The 22271-nt window shown below is 45.0% G+C and overlaps 6 protein-coding genes and 1 long non-coding RNA gene across 12 annotated transcripts; 2 read left to right on the forward strand and 5 right to left on the reverse strand.

The window, feature by feature from the left end:
* Nucleotides 1-75: 75 nt before the first annotated feature.
* Nucleotides 76-3350, reverse strand: LOC121467895. Of its 2 annotated transcripts, none has more exons than XR_005977913.1 (4): nt 2795-3350; nt 972-1469; nt 270-912; nt 76-191 (listed from the first exon to the last, which is right to left on the reverse strand). It is a non-coding gene; the product is annotated as an uncharacterized LOC121467895 (long non-coding RNA). The 2 variants fall into 2 exon arrangements; XR_005977914.1 differs by lacking the exon at nt 2795-3350 and adding an exon at nt 2079-2709.
* Nucleotides 3351-6250: 2900 nt separating this feature from the next.
* On the reverse strand, nt 6251-7859 carry LOC108142116 (methyltransferase-like protein 17, mitochondrial). Its single transcript, XM_017265814.2, has 3 exons — nt 6806-7859; nt 6461-6750; nt 6251-6407 (listed from the first exon to the last, which is right to left on the reverse strand). The coding sequence occupies exons 1-3, from the start codon at nt 7784-7786 to the stop codon at nt 6284-6286; spliced, it is 1395 nt and encodes a 464-aa protein (XP_017121303.1). The 5' UTR covers nt 7787-7859; the 3' UTR covers nt 6251-6283.
* Nucleotides 7860-8088: 229 nt separating this feature from the next.
* On the forward strand, nt 8089-9907 carry LOC108141825 (zinc finger CCCH-type with G patch domain-containing protein). The gene is made up of 3 exons (XM_017265406.2): nt 8089-8257; nt 8319-9236; nt 9299-9907. The coding sequence occupies exons 1-3, from the start codon at nt 8237-8239 to the stop codon at nt 9899-9901; spliced, it is 1542 nt and encodes a 513-aa protein (XP_017120895.1). The 5' UTR covers nt 8089-8236; the 3' UTR covers nt 9902-9907.
* Nucleotides 9908-9964: 57 nt separating this feature from the next.
* Nucleotides 9965-10965, reverse strand: LOC108141826 (DNA-binding protein RFXANK). The gene has a single exon (XM_017265407.2). It carries the CDS (start codon nt 10898-10900, stop codon nt 10193-10195), a length of 708 nt encoding a protein of 235 aa, XP_017120896.1. The 5' UTR covers nt 10901-10965; the 3' UTR covers nt 9965-10192.
* Nucleotides 10966-11310: 345 nt separating this feature from the next.
* Nucleotides 11311-14372, forward strand: LOC108141824. Of its 3 annotated transcripts, none has more exons than XM_017265404.2 (5): nt 11311-11335; nt 11409-11942; nt 12012-12943; nt 12998-13169; nt 13767-14372. In XM_017265404.2, the coding sequence occupies exons 2-5, from the start codon at nt 11637-11639 to the stop codon at nt 13935-13937; spliced, it is 1581 nt and encodes a 526-aa protein (XP_017120893.1). In that variant the 5' UTR covers nt 11311-11335; nt 11409-11636; the 3' UTR covers nt 13938-14372. The 3 variants fall into 3 exon arrangements, with proteins under 3 accessions (XP_017120893.1, XP_017120894.1, XP_017120892.1); XM_017265405.2 differs by having other exon boundaries at nt 11321-11335; nt 11435-11942; XM_017265403.2 differs by lacking the exon at nt 11311-11335 and having other exon boundaries at nt 11403-11942.
* A 341-nt stretch (nt 14373-14713) lies between these two features.
* LOC108141822 (transmembrane protein 184C) lies at nt 14714-18099 on the reverse strand. Of its 3 annotated transcripts, none has more exons than XM_017265401.2 (6): nt 17434-18099; nt 17066-17343; nt 16801-17007; nt 16639-16735; nt 15997-16327; nt 14714-15885 (listed from the first exon to the last, which is right to left on the reverse strand). In XM_017265401.2, exons 1-6 carry the CDS (start codon nt 17731-17733, stop codon nt 15608-15610), a joined length of 1491 nt encoding a protein of 496 aa, XP_017120890.1. In that variant the 5' UTR covers nt 17734-18099; the 3' UTR covers nt 14714-15607. The 3 variants fall into 3 exon arrangements, with proteins under 3 accessions (XP_017120890.1, XP_017120891.1, XP_017120889.1); XM_017265402.2 differs by having other exon boundaries at nt 14714-15882; nt 17434-18098; XM_017265400.2 differs by having other exon boundaries at nt 14714-16327.
* Nucleotides 18100-19244: 1145 nt separating this feature from the next.
* LOC108141946 lies at nt 19245-22253 on the reverse strand. The gene is made up of 4 exons (XM_017265588.2): nt 20766-22253; nt 20357-20643; nt 19906-20296; nt 19245-19848 (listed from the first exon to the last, which is right to left on the reverse strand). Exons 1-4 carry the CDS (start codon nt 21886-21888, stop codon nt 19526-19528), a joined length of 2124 nt encoding a protein of 707 aa, XP_017121077.1. The 5' UTR covers nt 21889-22253; the 3' UTR covers nt 19245-19525.
* Between the last annotated feature and the right edge of the window lie 18 nt (nt 22254-22271).

A 22271-nucleotide genomic window follows, 5' to 3' on the forward strand; every position in this document is an offset into this window, starting at 1 on the left:
AGTCGGAGAATCGCTGCGTCGGCCCAGCTGACGACTCACTGGCCACAAAGAACACGATCGGCCGTTTCAGCTGGTGTGTGTATCTCGGCGCCCAAGTGGGTGTGGGTGTGCGTGTGTGGGTGTGTGTTAAGCGCAGGCTTTATCGAAGGCGCTCAGAGATGGCCAGGTTTTTAACCTTTAGCGGGAAACCACTTAAAAAGACATGAATTCATGGATATTAACTTAAAAATTTTTGAATAATATTGTAAACATATTAATTAATTACAAACCTGTTTGCTTAAACAATTTCCTATATACTATGGCTATTCTTCTAAAATTTGAATGTATGGATCTAGTCTTATATGTATAAATTAACTAACGTTTAAAATTTATGTTTGTATTTTACAAACATATATTCGAATTGATCTAACAGCTTTAAGCTAGGTTCTAAAATTAACAATATTTGTCGTTTACAGTTTGTGGCTAAAGCTTTTTTTTTAAACTTAAAGAACATAAATATTGTAGTTTTTGAAGTCTAATAATGATTTTTTTATAAAATATACCTATGTTGACTACTCCTTAAACAATTCAACTTTTTAAGAGAAGCATTCAGTAACTTTTGAACATATTTTAACTTATTTGGCTTAGTATACTGTTATCCATAATGAAATATTTTCGTATTTTTATATTTCTGGGCCGACAAGATTTGCGGATTGTGGTTTTAAAAATAAAATTTGTTAAATTAAATTAAAGCAATGTTTCCGTTTTTTCCACTTTATTTTGCTCTCGGAAATCGCTAAACGCCCAACACTTTCTCAAAGATCGCTCGGCTCTCGCTGCTGGCGTATATTTCGCATTGGTTATTAGTGTTTCGACGTTGTTATATTGTCGTTTTCCTTCGCTGATAAGAACCGTTCGCGCACACAGCCGCACCTGCAGCACACAGATACAGATACAGATACATAGATACAGACACAGATACAGATACTCACCTGTGGCAGCTGATTGAGTTTTGGCAGTACGATCTAGGCCCGATTGCCATTGCCCCGGTTGACAACGGAGGGGGGAGGAGGATGGGTTGGGGATCGTGCTTGGGTCACAAGTCCACATATCGAATTTCTTCGACACACCATAATAGTCGTATACGTAATACGTAATAAACATTCCCGCGCCGCCGTCGCTTTCTTAATTTCGGTTTTGTTCTGTTTTGTGCCAACGGCAACGTACGGCGAAACAATAGCGAGCTCTAGCCCCGAACAACATTATCGGGCCAGTTTACAATGCCTATATATTCACAATGTGCCCACCAACCAGCGACTTTACTTACTAAGGCTCTTTGTGATTGCTCGTGAATCAGAGTTACTTCACCGATTAGCTTCCTTGTTCACTGTTCATCGGACCCTGGTGGTTAATTCACATTGGCAGAGGAAGGTTATTGGTTTTATAGGAAGATCGGTTTTTTTAGGGTTCTTTTAATATCCATGAAACCCCTGAAAAACATAAACAAAATCTTAAAAGTAGAAATGTTTTTTAGGCTACAATAATGCCTTACGAATTTGCTCTTATTAGTTTAATCATTTAATGCAAAAAAAAAACATTTGTATGCTTAACAATAATAGATTTACCTGCTTTGATATATATGTACCTTTTTATATAAACAAAGCATTACATATTCTATTTCAATTTTGTAGAATCAGCAAAGTAGAATAGCTAATTGTCAAACTAAATATTTCTTGCAGATTAAAAAAATAGAAAATCAATAATATAGTTAGGTATTTCGCTTATCTTTAGGTAATTACTAATATTTATTTATATCAGTTTACTATCTTAAGTACTCTAGAGCTAGTTAAACCCGGATCACCTTGAATTTCAATGATAGCAGGGTTTTTTTTACTTTCTGTTTCGTATTCCATGTGATGATCAAACTAAATATTGCTCGCAGACTTGTAGCACTATTTTCTAGATTTATATATTTTTGGTCCATTAAGAGTAAAATAAAATAAATCTGCAAAGCAATAAGCTTAACAAAACATTTCTTAGATACTTAGCTTATGCTAATCTTTAGGTAATTTCGAATAGTTATTTATGTATCAACTTACTATATTTTAGTACCCTCGACCTAGTTCAACCCGGATCACCATGAATTTTTAATAATAGCTTTGTTAGAACTTTCTAATTCGTGTTTCACACTCTTCTTAGCTTTGTCCCACTTGTCGTTTCCTCAGTTTGGAACTTCGTTGATAAGTGCTTATTTAGTTATTATCGTATTAATTGCTCCATCAAACGAACCCCGCACCGACACTATGATTCAATCCTCTGGCGGACTTTGGCCGTTCTCCACTCGAGCTAAACAAAAGCCGATTGATATACTAAGTGCTGAATGCTTCCAAGCTAATAATGGAGAACAGAGCAAAGTATAAAAACTTGAAAACGTCACGGCTTTATCAAGTTCCAACAAATGATCGCTGGTTGGGCTTGAACTTTGCTCTAAGCTGGTTCAGGGGATTAATGAAAAGGCAAAAACTTGATGACTGAAGAAGTTCGTCCCACTACTATAAATAACAATTTACATAAGTGTTTGATAAGTTTAAATATTGACTACATCCACAATCTGCACGCCGGCGAACACCAAGCTAACGATAAGATTACAATTTATGATCGTTCGCGCCATATAAGAGCTATAGGAAATCGTAAAAATGGCGCATGGGATCTCATCACTTCTGGGACGAAATCAAGGCATTCGCTTAATTCCTTGTTTTAGCTAATCGAGGTGGTCCCAGTTCAAATACTTACTGCTATCATTGTACCCACATACCACTAATCCGGAAAGGTTTTTCTTTGATTTCACTTATCATGCGCTGTCCATGTCGTTTTCGATGTTTTGACTTGTATAAAATAACCAAAGTCCAAATTTTCGGGGCTTCTTTAAAGCTTTTGTCGTGGGCGAACTGTCCAGATCGGGTGCAATAAATCTTTGTAGCGCCCGAAAACCCACCAAAATGATAACCCGTGGGTAATATAGGTGCTTTATAGCGATTAAACATGATCTTTGAGAAAATCTCAGGCTCATTGAAAGAGTTTTGTTTTCACAGTTTTGTTGATTGTTTGTTATGACTAAAAATTATATGCTTTAAGCTCAGTTTTATTAATGCTGTTCACATTTTAAGTGGATTTCATTTGATAGTAACGTTTTATCAATATATAATTTAAGAATATTTCCCACTTTCAAATATTTAAGTAAATTTGGCGATGGACTGTTGTGTGTTCTCAATTAAATTTTTATACAGTCAGTTGAAATCTAATGTAACTTAGAAAAATCAATGTTAAATAAAGACTTAAAATATAACTGCAAATTTAAAAACCAATCCATTCTCAAAAGTTTAAATATTAAAATGCTTTCGAATTTCTGAGGTAAACAATGAACGTCTTCCAGTCTTCAAATTTCATAACAAATTTTGGTCATACTCACCAGAAAAAGATCTCCTTAAACCATATTTTTTCGGGAACACTTTTTTGGATGAATGCTTAACAAATTTCTCACACACCTGAAATTTTGCTCAACCGGATCGAAGGCCAATATGGTAAACGGTTCAGCAAGATACAGGCGCGAATGAAATATGCCGCCAAAGGAGCTAGCCCAGATGAATCACACATTTAGATGAATCACTATCACTGGATATATGAGTGCCGTGCCACTTTAACCGCGACCGCAACTTTTCCTGGCCGCGCTCGAAGTCGAACTGATGGCCAGAAGTCGGCGCCAGTTCGTAGGTAGCCACTTCTGATCAACCCGGACCCGGGCGACCCATCTACCCATCTACCCATCTAACTATGTACAGCGCATTAGAGCTGGAGGCTCGGAACAAAAGGAAGCGCTGACAATGCCGGCTGCCTGGTTGGCTGAGTGTGCCTCGGTTGGGGTTGGCTAGCTGTCTAGCTGGCTAGTTGGCTGGAGCGACTGAATGGATGGGTGGATGGGTGGGTGTGGGTCACCAGCACTAGCGTACTAGTTCCACTTGCAACAGCGGCGCATGCTTTCTAAACGCCACCATTATTTAGTCACAGTTGTTGTTGTGGGACGCACCTAACTAATACAAATAGCCCAGGCCAAGTGGAAGCGGAGCGACAGCTGACACCATCGGCGAACGCGCCTTTATAGCGACCCCACCTAGTATCACCCGGAGTGATTACATAGAGGCCAAATGGAAGTGGAAGTGGAAGTGGAGATGGAGATGCCAGTGGCAGTGCCAGTGCCACAGGGTCGCCATGACGTGTGCTCGCCCAGAAACTGGGCTTGGACTTTGCCCGGCATGTAGAACAGCCCTGGGATCCTGTCACATATCCTGCCATTTACTCTGTATACGCACCTCTAAATGGGTTAATGACTCGCCAAATGCATTTCCTAATTAAATTTGAGTCCCACAGGCAGTGGGGCGTGAAAAAGCGTAACCGAAGCCTCTCATGTAACCCAGTTTTAGAATTCCATCTCCCGGGCAGCAGCTAAAAATATATTGTTAGACCGTCAGCATCAGGTGGGTGGATAGGAAAAACAGGATCAGTCATAATTTATATGTATATGTTGTTTTAAATAATTCAAATAAATGTATAAATATATTTATTTAGTTGAGTTATGGTAAATAAAATAATATAATGGCACTTTGCTAAACTCATTTAATAAGCTAAGAAGAATTTGACTCAGATTAAACGGATGTAAAAATACAGCCACTAATCACTTCTTGAGTTACATATGTATTAAATCAAATTTCATTAAGAACACTTGATCTTAAGGGACGAATTTTTGACTAGATTAGTTTTATATTTAACTTATATTGTCTTTTAAAGATTGATGAGATTAATTTTAAATTTAATTTATATTGTCTTTTAAAGATCGATGTATCCAAATAGTTATACACATTGATTCAATAAATTTATCCCCCCACAGTTAAGAACTATTTAGTGTTTTGTTTTATAAGTTAACTGGCTTCAAAAGAAAAATTACTATAACATGATATCCAAATATATGAAATACAAATTTGAGGGGAAACCAACAGACAGGATCATGAAGATATATAATTCACTATTTTAAGTTTCACATCTAAAATAAATATTAATACCCTTACCAAATGTATATAAAAACCGAATCTCAACAGTTAAAAAACAAATAACTTAAAATTGTTTTTAAATAATACTATTGTATTAACACAATATAAACTAAGTTTGTTTTGAAGTCTCTTAAACTATTTAAAACATTATTCTAGGTGATAAGATATAAAATGAGCTCTTCAAAATTTAACTTAATGTAAGCCTTAATCAAGAAAATCCCAAAGGATAGTACCTCGCGATGCCAAGTGCTTCGCCTGCAATATTTATAATCCATCGTTATGTATCCACGGTCCGTTGCTCCATGCCACACCTTGTTCCAAGAGCCAATCCCTAAAACTCCATGTACATGGAAGTAAACCTTCCGCACCCACTTCCCTTCCAATCGACGTGCCACTTTTCGCGCCCCACATGCTTTTCCAACCACGTTATGCCCTTTTTGGCAACACAGGACCTCAAAGGGCGATTAATGGTTGCGGGGATGATCTGCGGTCGTTAAAAAGGGCGCGTCTCCCATTAAGACTTCCAAACTCGCAGAACTAAATGTCAGCCAACATGGGATTGGCCTCCGAAACGGAGATATAGTCCAGACATTTCGTCTGAGGAATCTATTATCACTAATTGAAAGATTGAAACCTCTTTGATCTTTACATTTTTATTTAAATATTGAAACTGTAACAACGTTATTTAAATTAATTATGTTTAAACATACATATTACATTCAAAACAGAAATACATATGTTTCAAATTATTATCTAAAAACTAGAAACATTGATGAAATAGCGACAAAGTCGTTTTATATATCCCTCCGCACATATGTACATGAACACACTGGGCGTTCGGACATCGCCGACCATTGGCCAAGCAACGATTCCTAAATATGTATACTGGTGACATTACATAACAAGCTGATCCAATACGGCGGGGCCAACCCATCCGCAGTCATATCCGCCTTTTGTCTTGCCATACATTAAAATCTGGGTGAGGGTGTGTTGGCCGCGGAAAGAAATTTAGTATCAATGAGCATGCGGCCCTGCCGTTTGGATTGTATAGTTAATTTAAATGCAACTATTTAATTAATTTCAGCTCCACCCGCACCGATTTGTTTGCACATAATTAAATCGACTAATTGGATGCCAGTTTTTAGTATCAATTAGCTTCAGGGCGTGACTTTATGCCTAGTATATTTATTTAACAGTTTTAACTACGCCAAGACAGGTTGTTCTGTGGTGGATGATTCCGTGGATTTGGTATTGACCTGAGGCTGTCCCAGCGACATGGGCAAGCGGTCACCCCAACGACTGACTTTTGCACAAGAATACGCAGACCTGCAAAGAAGATAATCAGAAGCCTGAAAGGAGGAAATAATTGTTCTACTCACTTTCCATGCTTGGACTTTGTAAAGATGACCTCTTGGAGATTGCCCCCTTCAGTGCAGACCCGGCAGATGGCATGCTTTGACCTAACCAACGTGGGACGCACAACCCGCGGCCAGGAACTGGAGCTGTCGGCTTGGGGGCCCTTCTTCAGAATGGCATAGCTGTAGAGGGAGGTGTGGCGGTCCGCCAAAGAGTCGCTACCCAAGCGCAGGGGTGCGTAGGAAACAGGAAAATTGCAGGGCGTTCGATCAGCTAGATCTCTTAGACGTGGACAGATCATATCGTGTGGACACTAAAGGTATGCACAACCGAATTAGTTGGATTAAGGCATATGTAAACCAGCTTACCGGTGCCACAGTGTGACCTTCTTGATCCTGTTCCAACAGAAACAGTCTGGCCTCATTGACAAGCTCACTGCCACGACGAGTTCCCTCCTCCATAATGACCATGTAGCCATCGCATTTTCGCCACAGATTTCGCAGAACATCCTCCCGCTGCTCCTTGTCGGCCAACTCAAAAAGTGTATGAGAAATAATGACCAAATCGTAGTTGGTTTCAATGGCGGGAAGAAACTGGCGGTAGAATACATTGCGCAGGGCTATCTGCTTGTTCTCCTGCCCATCGCGCAGAATGAGCTCGGAGATCTCGTTCATCTCCCTGGACCTGTCCACGTTGTAGTACTCATAGATGTGGTCGCGCCACAATTCGCTGGCCACCCACATCCCAGTGCCGATGCCGGATCCGAAATCAAAGAAGCTGCGCGGCCGAAACTGATCGTCCCGCTGGGCCAGCTCCGTGAGGACGCGCTTCATCACCGCGTACTCCTGGGCACCACGAGCTGTTGCGTAGACGAGGGACTCATAGGCGCCGTACTCGATCCGCTTCCAGGCGTAGATGCGTTGGCCCAGCCGCTTGTTGATCTCCAACTCCCGCTTGCGCTTCCATCGCTCCGCCTCCTCCTCGTCGAGCGTGGCCAGGCGATCCAGAGACATCTTGGAATTTACCTCCTCGATGATGTTCCGCTTTTTGTTTTCGATCTCCTCCAGCGTCGGTGGCGGGTGGCGAGATTTGATGTAGGCGTTAAGCTGCTGGCCATCGTGGACTAATTTCTTGATGGGATGGTCGCCCACGATGCGCTTGAGAGTATCACTCAATTTTTTGGGCAGCTCCACATGATTGGGCCTCACCACGCCGGGATGTTTTCTCGGTTTTAGGGTGGCCTGCTCCAGGGCAGAGATCACCGCTGGCTCCACGTCCACGGCAATCTTGCTAGTGAAGCGGTGCAATCGAGGCACCAAGTTTCTCGTTGTGTAATTCAGGGAAAACATATTAGTTCAATTAAATCTAATAATATGTAACCGACAAATCAAAACAACACGAGTTTACCGGCGTTTTGTTGTTTTTGCTGCAGGACAGTGTTGAAAAAGTCCTACGCGAACAGCTGTTGGTGTTGCCAGATGATTCTTCTCTACGCACAGCTGCGGTCAGGTAAATAGTTTGTTTATTTCGTAGAACTTCATTTTATTTGCATTTAAGATAAATTGCAAATTTAAAATATCTTCTTTATTTTTTTTTAAATAGTATTTATGTTTCAAGGAATCAGAATACAAAATATTTTTAATATATAATATGCTTAAGCTGACTAACTAAAGAAGTGCTATAACGTTGACCTTTATTGTACACGGTTTTTATGTTTAAACGCATATGCATGCATCTTTTTTCGAAAATCTGAATTCAAACAATCGACAGAAGCCGCGCCATGATTTTGAGCCCTAACTATGGATGAATACGAAGCACAAGTGAGCAAAGGTGATCCAATGTGTTCCCAACTTCCTTTATGACAATCCTTGTATCCAACAGTTGCTCGTAGTGGAGCAGGCGTTAGAAAATGCCACGGATGAGCCGCAACGCCAGGAACTTTTGGCCCTCAAGTCAAATTTACAGGAGCTACTTGCCCTCACCCGAGGAACAGAAGATGAAGCACAAACCGATGAAGTACCTCAGCAAGGAGATGACATGGACGACGAGCTGCAGCGGCTCAGAAGCGAACTCAACGAGCTGGAGGAGGCTAGCGCCACCCAATCCGCTGCGGATGAGGAGCGGCAGCTGGCTGGCTTACGGGCCAAGTACACGGCCATGGTGGGCGAGAAGTGCTCCGCCCCCCACGAGCACAGTTGGGGCACCTGCTACCATAATGCCCTCATCTGTGGAGTGGACGATGAGGTGGTCATAAACAGCGAAGGCGCATTGGATGCACGATTAAGGGTGCTCTTTACGAATCCCACGCATCGGGAAATGCTACCCTGTTCCTATTATCTCGAGGGCGAGTGCCGCTTTGACGAAACGAGATGTCGCTTTTCCCACGGCGCTCTGGTGTCTGGTAGCTCCATTAGGAAATACAACCCACCCAATTTCCACAAACTTTCCCGCAGTCGTCCAGTGTTTGCCCTGCTGCCGGACCGCCTGTGGCATCGTGGTCGTGTACTTTGTGTAAATTTCGTGGAGCAGGTGTGCCGGGTGCGTTTGGATGGCCAGGATCACAAGGAGCGGGAGCGGGACTTTAAGTTCGAAGAGTTGTTTCCATTGACCACGGACTCGGATGAGGATGACGAACTCTCCAGCGAGGACAGCAACTCGAGCTTAAACGACGAAAGCAGCGACGAAGGCGACTCGGAAATGGATGACTTGGAAGAAGCCAGAAGAGCCCGCATGGTCGAGTTGAGTTTGTTTACCTTTAAGCCAACGGAAAAGCTGGGCGCCTGGGAGGAATTCACGCGGGTAAGTAGTGCAGTTCAGTTACATTCAGCGATTTGAGTCTCTCTAACCACCAAACCCCACAGGGCATCGGATCCAAGCTCATGGAGAAAATGGGTTACATCCATGGTACGGGTCTGGGGTCGGATGGAAGGGGCATTGTGACCCCTGTAAGCGCCCAGATTCTTCCCCAGGGTCGATCTTTAGATGCTTGCATGGAGCTGCGTGAGGCTGCCAACGGGGACAAAGACTATTTCAGCGTGGAACGAAAACTGAAGCGCGCCCAGCGCCGTCAGCGAAAAGCGGATGAAAAGGCCTACGTCCGGGAGTCGCAACGCACAGATGTTTTTACCTTCTTGAACGCCAGTGTTCTCGGCCCTGGGGAAAACGGTCAGCAGGGCGAGCAGGTGGCCAAGAAGGCTAAGACCAACGAACTACAGCAGCACTCGACCAAAACACTTAACGTGGAATCAGTGCGAGTGGCTGACGAAATCCGCCGAAAGCAGCGCGACATGGCCAAGGTGAAGCAGTCCCTGGACAGAAATTCAGGAGATGCACAGCTTCAGAAGCGACTACATGTGCAGCTGGAGGGCCATAAACAGGAGCTGGCCACGCTTCAGGCCCAGGAACGCAGCTTAAGCAAGGAACAGCAGACGCGCAAGAGCAAGAATAAAATGTTTGAGTTTTAACAAGTACACGTGGCAATGCTTTAGGATTTCAAATCAAAGGTTTTAAGGGGCTCTTGAAATCGGTTATAGTACAACTTAACTTTATTGGGTCTTCGGAAATTCCAACCTTCCGGTCACTTAGTCTGGTTTAATCTTAAATTAGCATAAACCCTCGACTTTAGTTCTTAAAAAAATTTTCACTTTTTTAATATCTTTAATTAATTATTTTAACAATTACCTTTTATATAAGATATAAAAACATGTTTGTTTGATGACTGTGACACCAGTGCAATCCCTTAAATCTACCCAAAATTAAATACTACCGAAGGCTCCCGCCGTAATAATGGCCGTCATGTACTGCTCCAGAAGAGCTTGTGCCAAATGCGCGCCATGCTCAACGGCCAGGGAATAGGCGGTGTCTCCGTCCTCGTTGGTGGCACTCAGATCCAAGTCCCTGGCCAGCAGCTCGTTGCAGGTGTGCGGATGATTTCCGGCCGCTGCGTACATGAGTGCCGTATTGCCAACAATGTCCATGTGAGCCGAATTAGCTCCGTGCTCCAGCAGGAAACGGACGATCTCGTTGTGCCCGCCGGCAGCGGCCAGGAGAAGAGGACTGATAAGGTCCATATCCGCCATGGTGTTCACATTGGCCCCAGCAGCGACAAGGAGCTGCACTGAAACCAGTTGCCCGTACGAGGCTGCCCAGTGAAGGGCCGTGAAGCCGTGTCCGTCCTTGTAATCAATGTCCTTCTGGCGTGTCCGTTCCGCGGCCACCTGCTCCTCGGTGATCTCGCCCTGGCCGGCGCGTTCGTGGAAGGATAGTGACACCTCAACGGGACAGAAGGTGGCCTCCGTGTTGCCGCGCTGCAGATTGGTCAGAACGGTGGACTGCGGGCGGTACGGCAGGAAGGCGCTCTTCCGCTTGGCGTCCAGCACCAGCATGGAAGTTGGCGCCGTCGGCACGGCCTCATCTTCGTCGGAATTGGGGTTATTTTGAAGAGTGCTTGCTGGCGCTACCATTTGTTTTGCTTTTATTTACCTTTTATACCCATTACTTTGGGTATATTGGGTATGCAAAAGGTATCTAGCGTTAGAACTCGGTCGATAAATTTTTCTCGTTATAAGAATGCTACGTCTCTATATGAAAGTTATTATCATTATAATTCATAAATATTTAAAATTTTATATTAATTTATAATTATAAATATAATAATATAATGCAATGGGAAAAATCTGAAAAAATTACTTGTGTGCACCTCCAATTTATTAAAAATTTGCATTTTCTAATAATCTTATCTTGATGTTGGCAATGGGATTTTTATAGCGGGACCAAAAGTAGTGGGTATTTCCCAGTCGATACCCTCTTTCTTGTTGCTAATGTTGTTTTGGTTTCGCGTTGAAACCACATTAAACTTGGCATTAATTGGCAACTCCAGCACGGTCACACTTGCTTAGGTTTGTTTTCGTTTTCTCGTTTCAAAGCTTAATTTGCGTTTAATTATGTAAATATATTTACCTGATTCGTTAGCGCTGTGTTTGTGTGTTTCATAACAGGTTTTGCGACGCGGCGCAGTTGTCTCTTTGGCCAAAACGTTCCTGCACCTGTTGCGCCTTGCGATCGTGAACTGCTCCCCAGTGCAAACCTGCGTTTGGCCTTTTTTATGCCCTTTCGTTGTACGTTTCCACTGCCAGCGAACTAATTGCGTCGAAGTGGTGGGATTGGGATCAGCGAAGACAAAGACGAAGCGTCAACAAAATGGGCAACACGAGTTCCAAGGGCGAGTCGGATGCCAGTGAGCCGCCCCTGGAGGGTGGTAAGCTCCACAAGCAGCAACAGCAGCAGCAGCACAGCTCCCACAACGGAGCCTCTGACGTGGGCGGCAGCCACAACAGTCTGAAGGTGCAGCAGACGCAGGGCTCGATGACGAGGTCTGCTTCTGGGGCGGATGTCACCGAGAAGTATCTCACCCAGCTGGTGCCGGTGGAAAAGCTGGCCGAGATCCTCAGGGAAAAGACGTCGGCCAAACTGGGCATCAATGGCATAGTGGCTGAGGTTTTTGTGGTGAGTAATTAACTGATAACAACTGACGCACTCATATAAAACACATATTTTTTTTTTTTTTTTTGCCAGTCACAAGTCTTTCCGCAGTACGCGGACTTGGGCCAGCGGCTGTTCAACCTGATGCACTCGAACTCCAAGGCCACCACAAAGCACCTGGGCGTTGTCGCCTTTCGGCAGCAGTGCGAACGCTTCCTGGGCATCATGGACGACGCCAAGACGCTGGAGTGTTACATCAAGATGTACGCCCAGGAGGACAATCCCGACTTCATCGACAAGACGGGCGTGACGCGTCTGCTCCACATCTGCTACACCATTGCCATGCAGCACTCGGGCAACGCCGTGCTCTGCTCGGCCATCAACCGCACATTCGGCTCGGTGACCAAGTCCATTTTCCTGTGCCACGACAGCCTGAGCCTGGGCTACGTGTGCCGCTGGTTTGAGCAGAACCTGATTCGACTGGTGCTGCTCGTGCACAAGTACTGTGTTCACACGCTGTCCACCGCTTACCGTGGCCTAGAGCTGCAGAGCCAGTCGTGCGGCATCGAGCTGCAGACTCCGGTGCTGGAGCAGCGTAATCCCTTCACAGACGCCACCGACCACAGCGGCGGAGGTGGAGGAGGTCGGGACTTGGATTCGCTGATGCCGCTCTCGCAGGCCTGGCTGCTGGCCGGAGCCCTGCCGCCGCTCTACTCCAAGCCCCAGACCGTGGCTCCACCGGCCAACAAGGGCAACAACAACCTCAGCGCCTCGACCGCCGTGCAGATCTTCAAGGAGAAGCTGTCGATGATGCCGTCGCACTGGACGCTGCTATACGACTCCAACGAGCATGGCGTGGGCGCGAATCGGTTTCTGCACCACGTCCTCGGCTACCGGGGACCCACCCTCGTCCTGCTCCACACCAAGGACGAGCAGACGTATTGCGTAGCGTCGCCCACTGAGTGGAAGGAGACCCATCTTTTCGTGGGCGGCGAAGGCAGCTGTGTTATCCAACTGCTGCCGAAGTGGGTACCAAAATGAACGAGATTTTCAATCCTTACTAATGGTGCTCCTTAAAGGTTTGTGATACTGGAGAAGAAGGCCAACATTCTGTACCTTAACACCAGCATACGTGGCTACCCGAAGGGACTACGTGCCGGCGCAGATCCGCGGAAACCCATTATTGCAGTCGATGAGCATTTCGAGAACGTGGACTGCAAGGGCCTGGCAGCTGGACTAATGTCCATAGAGGTATTGCTTAACTATTAATTCTTCAGTGGAATTTTTGTGTAACAACAAATTAAGCAACAACAAACATAAATTTACTTAGAGGAAGGTCCGATTTTAAGTTAAATTGCACTTTATAAATTCAATTTTTACAGACTCTCCGAAATGAATTAAAAGCAAGTCATTTAGTTATCATAAATTCCAAACAAGGTGGGTCAAACACCGGGTCAGACCCTCAAATAGATGATGGAAATTAATTATCAATCAATCAAACCACATTTTTTTTGTGACAATCAGAGTAGTCTAAAAAAAACCATTTCGAATATTTCTCTGTACTTTAATCGCATTCATGTACAATAAGCCTTATTCAACAGGGTATATTTATATATGTGTATATGCATATATGGTATATAGTGTAAAATTCATAGACGTATATCGTATATAAACGGCATAATCTCCAGTCTAAGCTGTTAAAAACAGCACACCAGTGGCTTTTAATGGCCAGGTGTGCTCTAGCGATGCATTTTAACTAAGTCTACGATTCTCCTTACCCAACAACAGTCAACCAACAACAAGACAACTACACGTTGCTTCCCGCTTTTTCTTTGATCTCCTCACCAGGTCTGGGGCTGCGGCGACAAGTCATCACGCGAAGTGCAATTGGACATCAAGAAGTGGCAGATCAAGGAGGCCGAGCGACAGCGAACCGTGAAGCTTACGGCCGCCGACTGGATGGACCATCCGGACCGATATCTTCTCGAGCTGGGCGGCAGGCAGAACTACAACAATTGATCGGAGCAGCAGCTGTGTGTATGTGTGTATGCTAAAAGCAATCGGGATGCCTACCGTTTTGGTGGCATGCCATGTCGAAATTTACTGGGATTCTTTACTATTATGCGCACGCAGCACGAGAAGTAATCACTGGACTGAATTTGTTTTTAATTGATGTTGATTGATATTCGGTTTACTTGTTTTCTTTATATTATCAGCGTTTAGTATTCGATTTGATTTATGTTCGTAACGTGAATTCCGTGAATGCCTTTATATGTACTTCGGTCTACTCCGTATCTGTGTCAGACATTGTCTCCGTTTTCGTCAATTTTAATTTAAAGTTTTCTGTTTTGTTTTGTATCTTCGTTCAAATGTAAAAAAAAAAAACAAGTATTATGAAAAGACATAGGAATCGAAGTGCTTTAACAATAATTTCAATAAATGTTACAAATAAAATGACGTTGCTTTTTTAATTGACAAATAAGTTCTCAACATTCCAATTCATATCAGTAAGAAATCATAACATTTGCTACTTTATCTTACGACGGAGAGTACGATAAAAAATGAAAACAAATGAAAAGCGGAGGTGCCAAAATAAAAATAATTGGAATGTAGGCAACTGTTAAACTTTTGTTATCACATATTTACGATTCGCATCAACAAAAATTAAAATATATGAATTAAAAAAGCTCATGAGTCGAAGACTGGAATGAATAGCAATGTTAGTAGGTAGATGGGTGCAGTTAGAAATAAATAATAAAAATTTCAGTAGATAAAACATAAAAGGCGGTTGCAAATAGTTTTCAAAATTATATTATTACAGTGTATATTAGTTTTACAATAAGAATTTCTATTTAAACACAAGTCACGCCCTTTTCTGACCGGCGGCAGTCACAAAATTCACAATCGGTTCAGGCGTATTACTAACTAACTACTTTGCCACACAAAAGTTCGAGACCTTACTAGCGGGGATGTATAGAGTAAAAAAATATCGTTTCGGAAAGGTATGTTTACAAAATCAGCACATAAAAATCGATCGTACAAAGTATCTGACTTCATTTCGCACATATGTAATGATGATTCTTTGGCCTAAGGGATGTGTGGATCAGCTTGTGTGCGCTATCAGGAAAACGATTACAATAATGGAGGTGTAAAATAAGTTGCTTTCGCAATGAAAACTAAGGCCACGTTTTCAAAAACACCCCATTTGATGGGGCCGCTAGAAAGTGCACGTTTCATGAGTATTCTAAGCCTAACTTACACAAATCAAGATATGGGGGAAACAATAAATATAGTAATAGCGTACATATGTATAACTGAAGAAGGTTTTAAGGTCAGCGCGTCTAGGTGATGTACTCGCGATCGCGACGGCGCCGCGTCGTGGAGGCAACAACGACAACTGGCTGCTCGTCGTTATCCTCCCCATCTTCTCCGTCCACGTTCACGTCCACGTCATCGTCGTCGTCAGCCTCATCATCCCCGCCCGTTGAGTTCGACCACTCGGACGCCGACTGGTTGCTGCCAGTGGCACTAAACTTCAGACTGCTCGACATGCCAAACGAAACGGACAGCGAAGCGCTGAGCGATGAGGCATTCAACTGCTGGCTCACGTCCACGCCATCTTCGTCCTCGAAAGCGTCGTCAATGTGCGGGTGCTGATGGTGCTGGTAGTGGTACTGGTGGTAGCGGTGTCACCTGCCTGCGCCGCCACCCAACAGCAGGGCATAGTCATCGGTGGACTCGGGAATGGGAGCGGCCGCCGAGGTTGCTCCGGCACCGGTGGGCAGGCGCAGGAAGCTGCCACCTCCGCCAGCACCCGCACCCGCACCCGGATCTCTTTCCCGCTCGCGAAGATGCAGGGTATCACGTTGTCGCGTCGATGGCTGAGAGCCCGACGCGCCTGGCAAGTGTAGTTGTTGTTGTTGGTAGTTGTTGCTATTGCTACTGTTGCCATCGTCGGCCAAGCCTGCTAGGGGAAATCGAGATTGGGAGTGAGTAGGGCGGTTTTCGGGCAGCGCGTTCAGCTTGCCATCATACACGGGCACGATCAGGCGACTGGAAGTGGCACCATACATGTTACCTGATTGCGACGAGTGACCCGGCAGCTGCTGATCCTGCCGCTTGCTGATCAGATACTCAGATTCGCTGCTCGAACGACGAGGACTGCGTGCCAGCGGCTGGTACGTGCTGCGTCCCTGGAAGCGGCGACTCAGCGAGCTGCCCACCACGCCCAGGTGCTCGGTGACGTCCTCCTGCATGTCCGAGATGTCCATCATGGAGAGGAAGGCGCGACACCAGCTGTGGTTCGGGTTGTTCCAGTACTGCGGCGAGTTTATGTGGAACGGGTGATGTGGGAAACTGTAGATGTGGGCCACGGCGGCGATGAACATCTCAATGCAGATGAGGAAGTTCTGGCAGGGATTGCAGGGTATCAAATAAATATCATATCATATATAAATGTCACACAAGTCTCGATGAACTTTCTCTTGAAATTATTTTTGTTTTGCATATATTACTCAATATGTTTTCTAAAAGATTGGATTAAGAGAAAGTAGCTCTCAAGATCCGCTCTTAGTCATCAGCTATAATTGCTTAAGGCACTTTTTAAACACAAATCGGTCAGAGATTTAGATAATTTAACGGGATAGCAATTTATTTAATCAAGCTATTCTTTTATTTTAAGCCTTCCCGTTAAATTTAATTTAAATACTAATGGACTCACCTGAAGCAGAGATGCCAGGTTCGTGTCGCCCACATCCGATCCAAAAATGTCCTTAATTATGTTATAATATACCAGCACATTGAGCAGCACTCCTTGGCTGTGATTGAGATAAATTTGGCTTAAGGATTATGCACTCGAAATGCTCCATCCATCGGCACTTACAAAAATGAGAAGAACACCACAGCCTTGATGCACAGAAACTTGGGAATGGGCTTCATGGGTTTGAGGTCCTCCTTGTTGGCACGATAGAATAGCACCAGGCAGTACATGGCCACAAACTGGGAGATGTTGTTGACGACCACAATGTAGGGAAAGGCAACATTGCCGGCGAACTCGCCCTCGCCGTAGACGCCGCACAGCTCGCAGATGCTACGGAATTCCAATTAGAGTTGGGTGTCAAGCAGAATGGTCATTTCGAGACACTCACACAGAGATGAAGGTGGTGATGGGTCGCACCACCGTGTACTGGAGAATGCCGTGCTTGCAGTTGTGGATAAACTCGCGGCCCATCACCCACGGCCGCATGCAGCAGAGGGGAAAGAAGTGCGGCACCTGCGGCTTGTACTCCATGGTGGCCTCCAGGTCCATGCCGAGATTCAAGTAGTTGAGCAGGTATACCATGAAGTTGTAGATCACATAGGCCTCATAGCACTCGCGCAGCGAATCCACGTAAATGGAGTGCTTCGGAAAGAAGAGGCCGATCCACTGCAAGTAAACGGAGGGTATTAGATTTCTTGTGGTCTCCAAATCCGATTCTGATTCCGTCGACGGTAACGGTGACGGTGACCCACTTACCGCGTTCAGGGCGTAGATGGGCACCATCCACAATATGCGGATAATGTGCTTTTGCAGTATGGGCTTCGTGAAATGGATGACGTGTTGGATGATGTGCCAAATGGAGACGGGCACGGCGGACAGCACAAACAGGCCGCCAATCAGGATCAGCTGGTCGTTGCGTTGGAAACCATCCTTAACGGAGTTCACGATGAGCAGCGGCACCACAATGATGGCGAAGATGACATAGGTGACGATGAGCAGCGGGCGTATCCAGATGCGCCACTCCTCGAAGAAACGTCTCACGTCCAGGCCGCACATCGTGTCCTCTGGAGTTTGGGAATCTACTGGTCGCCGGATCACCGGATCACTGGACTTTCTGATTTCTTGATACGTTGGCGTTGCCGACGCCGCCCCGATATTGTTTTCACTTGGCTTTCCGACTCCCTCCGCTCCGATACACTCTTCTCCGCCAGAAGTTCGCCCACAGAACAGATTACAGGACTCGGCGGTCGTGCCCACGCTGGAGGCGCATTTTCAGGGTTCCACTGCTAGCAGAGCAAGTGCCTCAGGCCACTGGGATTGGTCCTAGTATCGCAATGTCGCTGGTTATTGCCCTTCTTTTGTGCCAATCCAATTCCAATCTGCGGGTGCAGCGTACGTACTACGTCAATGTTCAGTGTGACCAGCCAGCGAGCAACGAAAAATACCCAATATATCGAAAATATATTTGTTTGTTTATTGATGTCGCAAACATGGAGCAAAATAAAGAGAGAATCTGGCATAATTTACGACAAAGGCAATGATGCATCTCAAGCCGGCAATATAGTTTGTGCAATTGATGAAACCTTTTCAGTTTTCATTTTTACCGCACAACGATGGTTTCAACGTTTTCGATCTGGTCAGAAGGTGGTCGAAGATTTGAAGAAGCTTGGATTCACAATGAAGCTCAATGTATGGGTGCCACACGAAATGACGCAGAAAGACACCTTCGACCTTATCGACGCTGCGAATCGATGCTGACTGGCAACAATACGGTGGGATTGGCAGTAAATCATCCACCATGAGCTGCTCCCCTATGGCCAAAGGCTCAATTCAGACTTGTACTGCCAAGAAAGGCAGATCTCATGCTGAATAGGCCATCTTTGATGAACGAAGGCCAAAGTGTCTACCATCAGGTCAAGGCCAGGTGACGGGCCAGAAGATCCGGGAAGTACCTTTGCATTCACCGTATAGTCCAGACGTAGCACCTAGAGATCACCACCTGTTCCGTCCATGGCTAACGAACAACGTAGTCGGAAGTGGGCCACAAAAGTGGGCCTGTGAAAATTGTCTCTCCGAGTTTTTTGCCAATAGGGAAGCGAGGGGCTTGTGAAGCTGGCAAATCGTTGGGAATCTAGACATCGAAAAAAAAGGTCCATATTTGACTTTAATCGCATGATTGTGACCAATTTTATGAATAATAAAAGATATAGAATTTATCCAAGGATAAAACTGGAGGAACAAAAATAAAAAAATGTTGCTTAGATTTTATGCAAGAATCCATTTTTGTTGAACACACATAATAAAAATTGTTTTCTTTATTTTATTAGGTCGGAGAAAAAATGTAATCTTTCTTGTTTGTTATTTTCTGAACACTAAAAATTGAAATATTTAAGATTAACTTAATGTATTTATTTACCAAAACCCAGTTTTACTCTTTATTTGTTGTTTTTTTTTTCCTACGACACCAATTCCAAAAATTGGATTAAAATTTTGAATATATATATACACATAGCATCGACTTTTTAAAATAAATTATTTTAAATTCTGTTGAAAGTTAAAAAAGCGAATTTTACTGTTAAGTTTTCGTTTTATTTAACAAATATTCTTAGATTAAGTGTTTTTCATTGGGATCTATGCTGTCTGTTCATTCTCTTAACATTTATACGTTGATACCTATAGATGTTTCAACTCATACCAAGGTTGTCTTATGGTTTACAGTACGGCGGAATTGCGCTCTAGCTATTTGCCCTGCCCCTGGTAATCATGTTCATATACACAAGATCGGATTAAATTTAAAGTAATTAAAATGTAATTGTATTATATAAAAACAGGGAAAGTCGAATGCATTCTAATTGTTGTGATGATGAAGGAAGAGGATCGCGTCGATTTGACTGCCTGTGAGCATGAAGCGCTTGTTATAGTCGTATATTTGGTCTCGAAGCGCCTTCTTGAAGCTGAGGGTCACCACGCCGGGAACGCTCTGGTAAAGCGTTGCCAAGTCACGCAGCGTTCCATAGACGTGACCCATCTTAAGCCACCACTCGATGGGCGACTCATCCAGCTGGACGACAACCTCGTTGCGGTACCGCTTAAGATCCGATTCCACGCAGCTGTCGTTCTCCTTCTTTGGAGGAGTAGGAATATCGGCAATGTCGAACAGCAGTTCCAGTTCTACAGAAAATGTTGTGTTAGTTGTGATTTATAATATGCACTTTCTTGTTTACTTACTCGACTTCCCAGCTGCACTGACTCCTCCCGTTCTTGATTCCGACTTGATGGCCACAGTGCTGGAAGAGGTGGCCGCCAATTCGTTGCTCTCACCCTCTGCCGACCCGCCAAAGTTCTTGTTATACTTATGGGTCAGCATGCGAACGCATCTTTCCAGGTTGTCAATGGTGGTCAGGCGGTGGAAGCGCGGGTCCAATAATGCAGCTGCGGTCAGGTTGTCATTGGATATGATGTGGGCCTGCAGAACACCAGAAATAGTGCGCTTCACATTCATCATTAGCGGATCGTCCTGTTCGGCAATGCCCAGCTTCTTGATGAGAATCTTTGACGTAATTGGGGAAAGCATGCTGCACAAGGGGATATCCTCGCCACGCAGTGTGTCCAAAGCAATCTGAACGATTTTCAAGTCAATAAGAAATGTGTTCACATGTTAAGTTAGATTAATGCTTACCACCAGGGCACTAAGTGCTTCGGTCACCGTCTTGGCCGAGATAACCAGCTGATCCATGTCCTCAGACCACGAGATCGACTCGGCAAAGAACTTGAGCGTCTCGTACAGTGTCCAAGGGAAGTGTTCGTTGTATGGGGGCAGTTCCGATACCTTGGAAGCGATCTCTGACGAGTGGCGCTGCATGAGTTCCTTTACCTGCTCCAAAAGCGGGGCCACCTCGTCGAGCTCAAAGACGCGTCGCAAGCATTTATCAATGACCGAAACGTAGCACAAAGCAATGGGAATATCTGTAAAACAAGAGGTAGTAAGTCATACTTTCTCTTTAAATCTCATTAAATTATAAAAATAAACATCAAAACTTAGAAAGACTTAAGTACAAAGGACAGTAAAACCATATCAAAATACTTACTCTTCTCCCGCAGATAGGTGTAAAGCAAGTCCTCCTCGTCATCGTAGTTTATGATGGCCAGCGTGCAGTTGGGCAAATAGAAGTCGGTCAGAAGATCGTCCAAGACGATGTACTCGGTGTACTCCACGGTGGCGTATAGTAAGCATTTCACCGACTGCGTCTCCTCGTCCAGATAGTGGTGGAAGATGCTTAGGAAGCGGCGCTGCTCCACATTCACCCAGTGCTCGAAGGCAAAGGAGAAGGGCTTCTCCGAGGTGAACTCGCGCGTGATCTCGCCGACCTCCAGAAACTTGGAGGCGTGCATCTCGCTGATCAGGGACTCGATCTTGTGCGGCTCGGGCATGTGAGCCGATCCGCCCATGGCCTGGCGCACAAAGTCGCTGAAACCGGCGTCGTAGAGGAACTCCACGTTGCGCAGATCCTTGATCATGATGTCCGTGAGTGCCTCGGCCAGATTGGCGATATTGGCCACTGTGTAGCCTCCATCCTCGTGCTTAATGGCCCGCCCGTGCAGTGCGCTCGATGGCGTGGCCACCTTACGCTTGCGACCGTATTTCGGTTCCATGACCAGGCGCTGGTCCTCCTCCTCGACCAGATTTTCGGCCTCGTCGTAGGTGAACGGCACCATGGTCTCATACAGCATGGTCTGGGAGGAGGCGTCCTCCTCCGCCTGCATGGCCGCAGTTGCCACGGCGGCCTCGTCCATCTCCTCGTCGGAGGCGTTGTCGTGATTGCGGTTGTTGATGAACTCCAGCTTCACCCGGCGCGAGGACACATTTCGCTTGGACAGCGGCGGATGGGTCACGTTGCGCGGCGTCTTGCGCGGCGGAACATGAATGTCGTGCTCCTGGCACAGCTCCTTGAACAGATCCTTGTGCCGGTGCTGGAGATGAGCCCGCAGATTGGTGGTGTTGCCGTGATTGGTAAGCACCTTGTGGCACTTGATGCAGACCACGTTCTGCTTGGTGATCACCTCGTTGTTGTCGTTGGAGGGGAACCCAAAGTAGCGCCAGTAGACGCTCTTCATCTTGGGCGAGTACAGTTTGGAAAAGTTCAGCTGCGACACATCCTCGTACTTGAGGTCGGCAATGGCCACCGGCGACGCGGACACCTCTTCACTCATCTCCGTTTCTCGTGGGGATTAGGACGTTTGTTTTGATTCAGATTCGATCGCAATCGACTACGATTGCAGGCCAATGCAGGAATTAGCGCGCAATTTCTCGATTATAGATAGACGGTTCAATAGTCAATAGTTTTTTATCTGTATCAGAGGTACAGTTCAGAGTTGCCACGCGACACGCCAGTCAATCGATAAGGCAATTAAACGTTAATAAATGCTCAAAATGCACTCGAAACTATTTTTACTTATTTTTGATGGCTGATAAAATATTCGCGTCACAGTTTTTTATTTTTAATGCGGCTGTTGAGCGAAAAAAATGCGTTTTGTTGGGTATTCTTGCTAACACTGATTGCATCACCAATCGATAGCTGGGGAAATTTCTCGCT

Source organism: Drosophila elegans, unplaced genomic scaffold, assembly GCF_018152505.1.
Source record: "Drosophila elegans isolate 14027-0461.03 unplaced genomic scaffold, ASM1815250v1 contig_814, whole genome shotgun sequence".
Classification (NCBI taxonomy): domain Eukaryota; kingdom Metazoa; phylum Arthropoda; class Insecta; order Diptera; family Drosophilidae; genus Drosophila; species Drosophila elegans.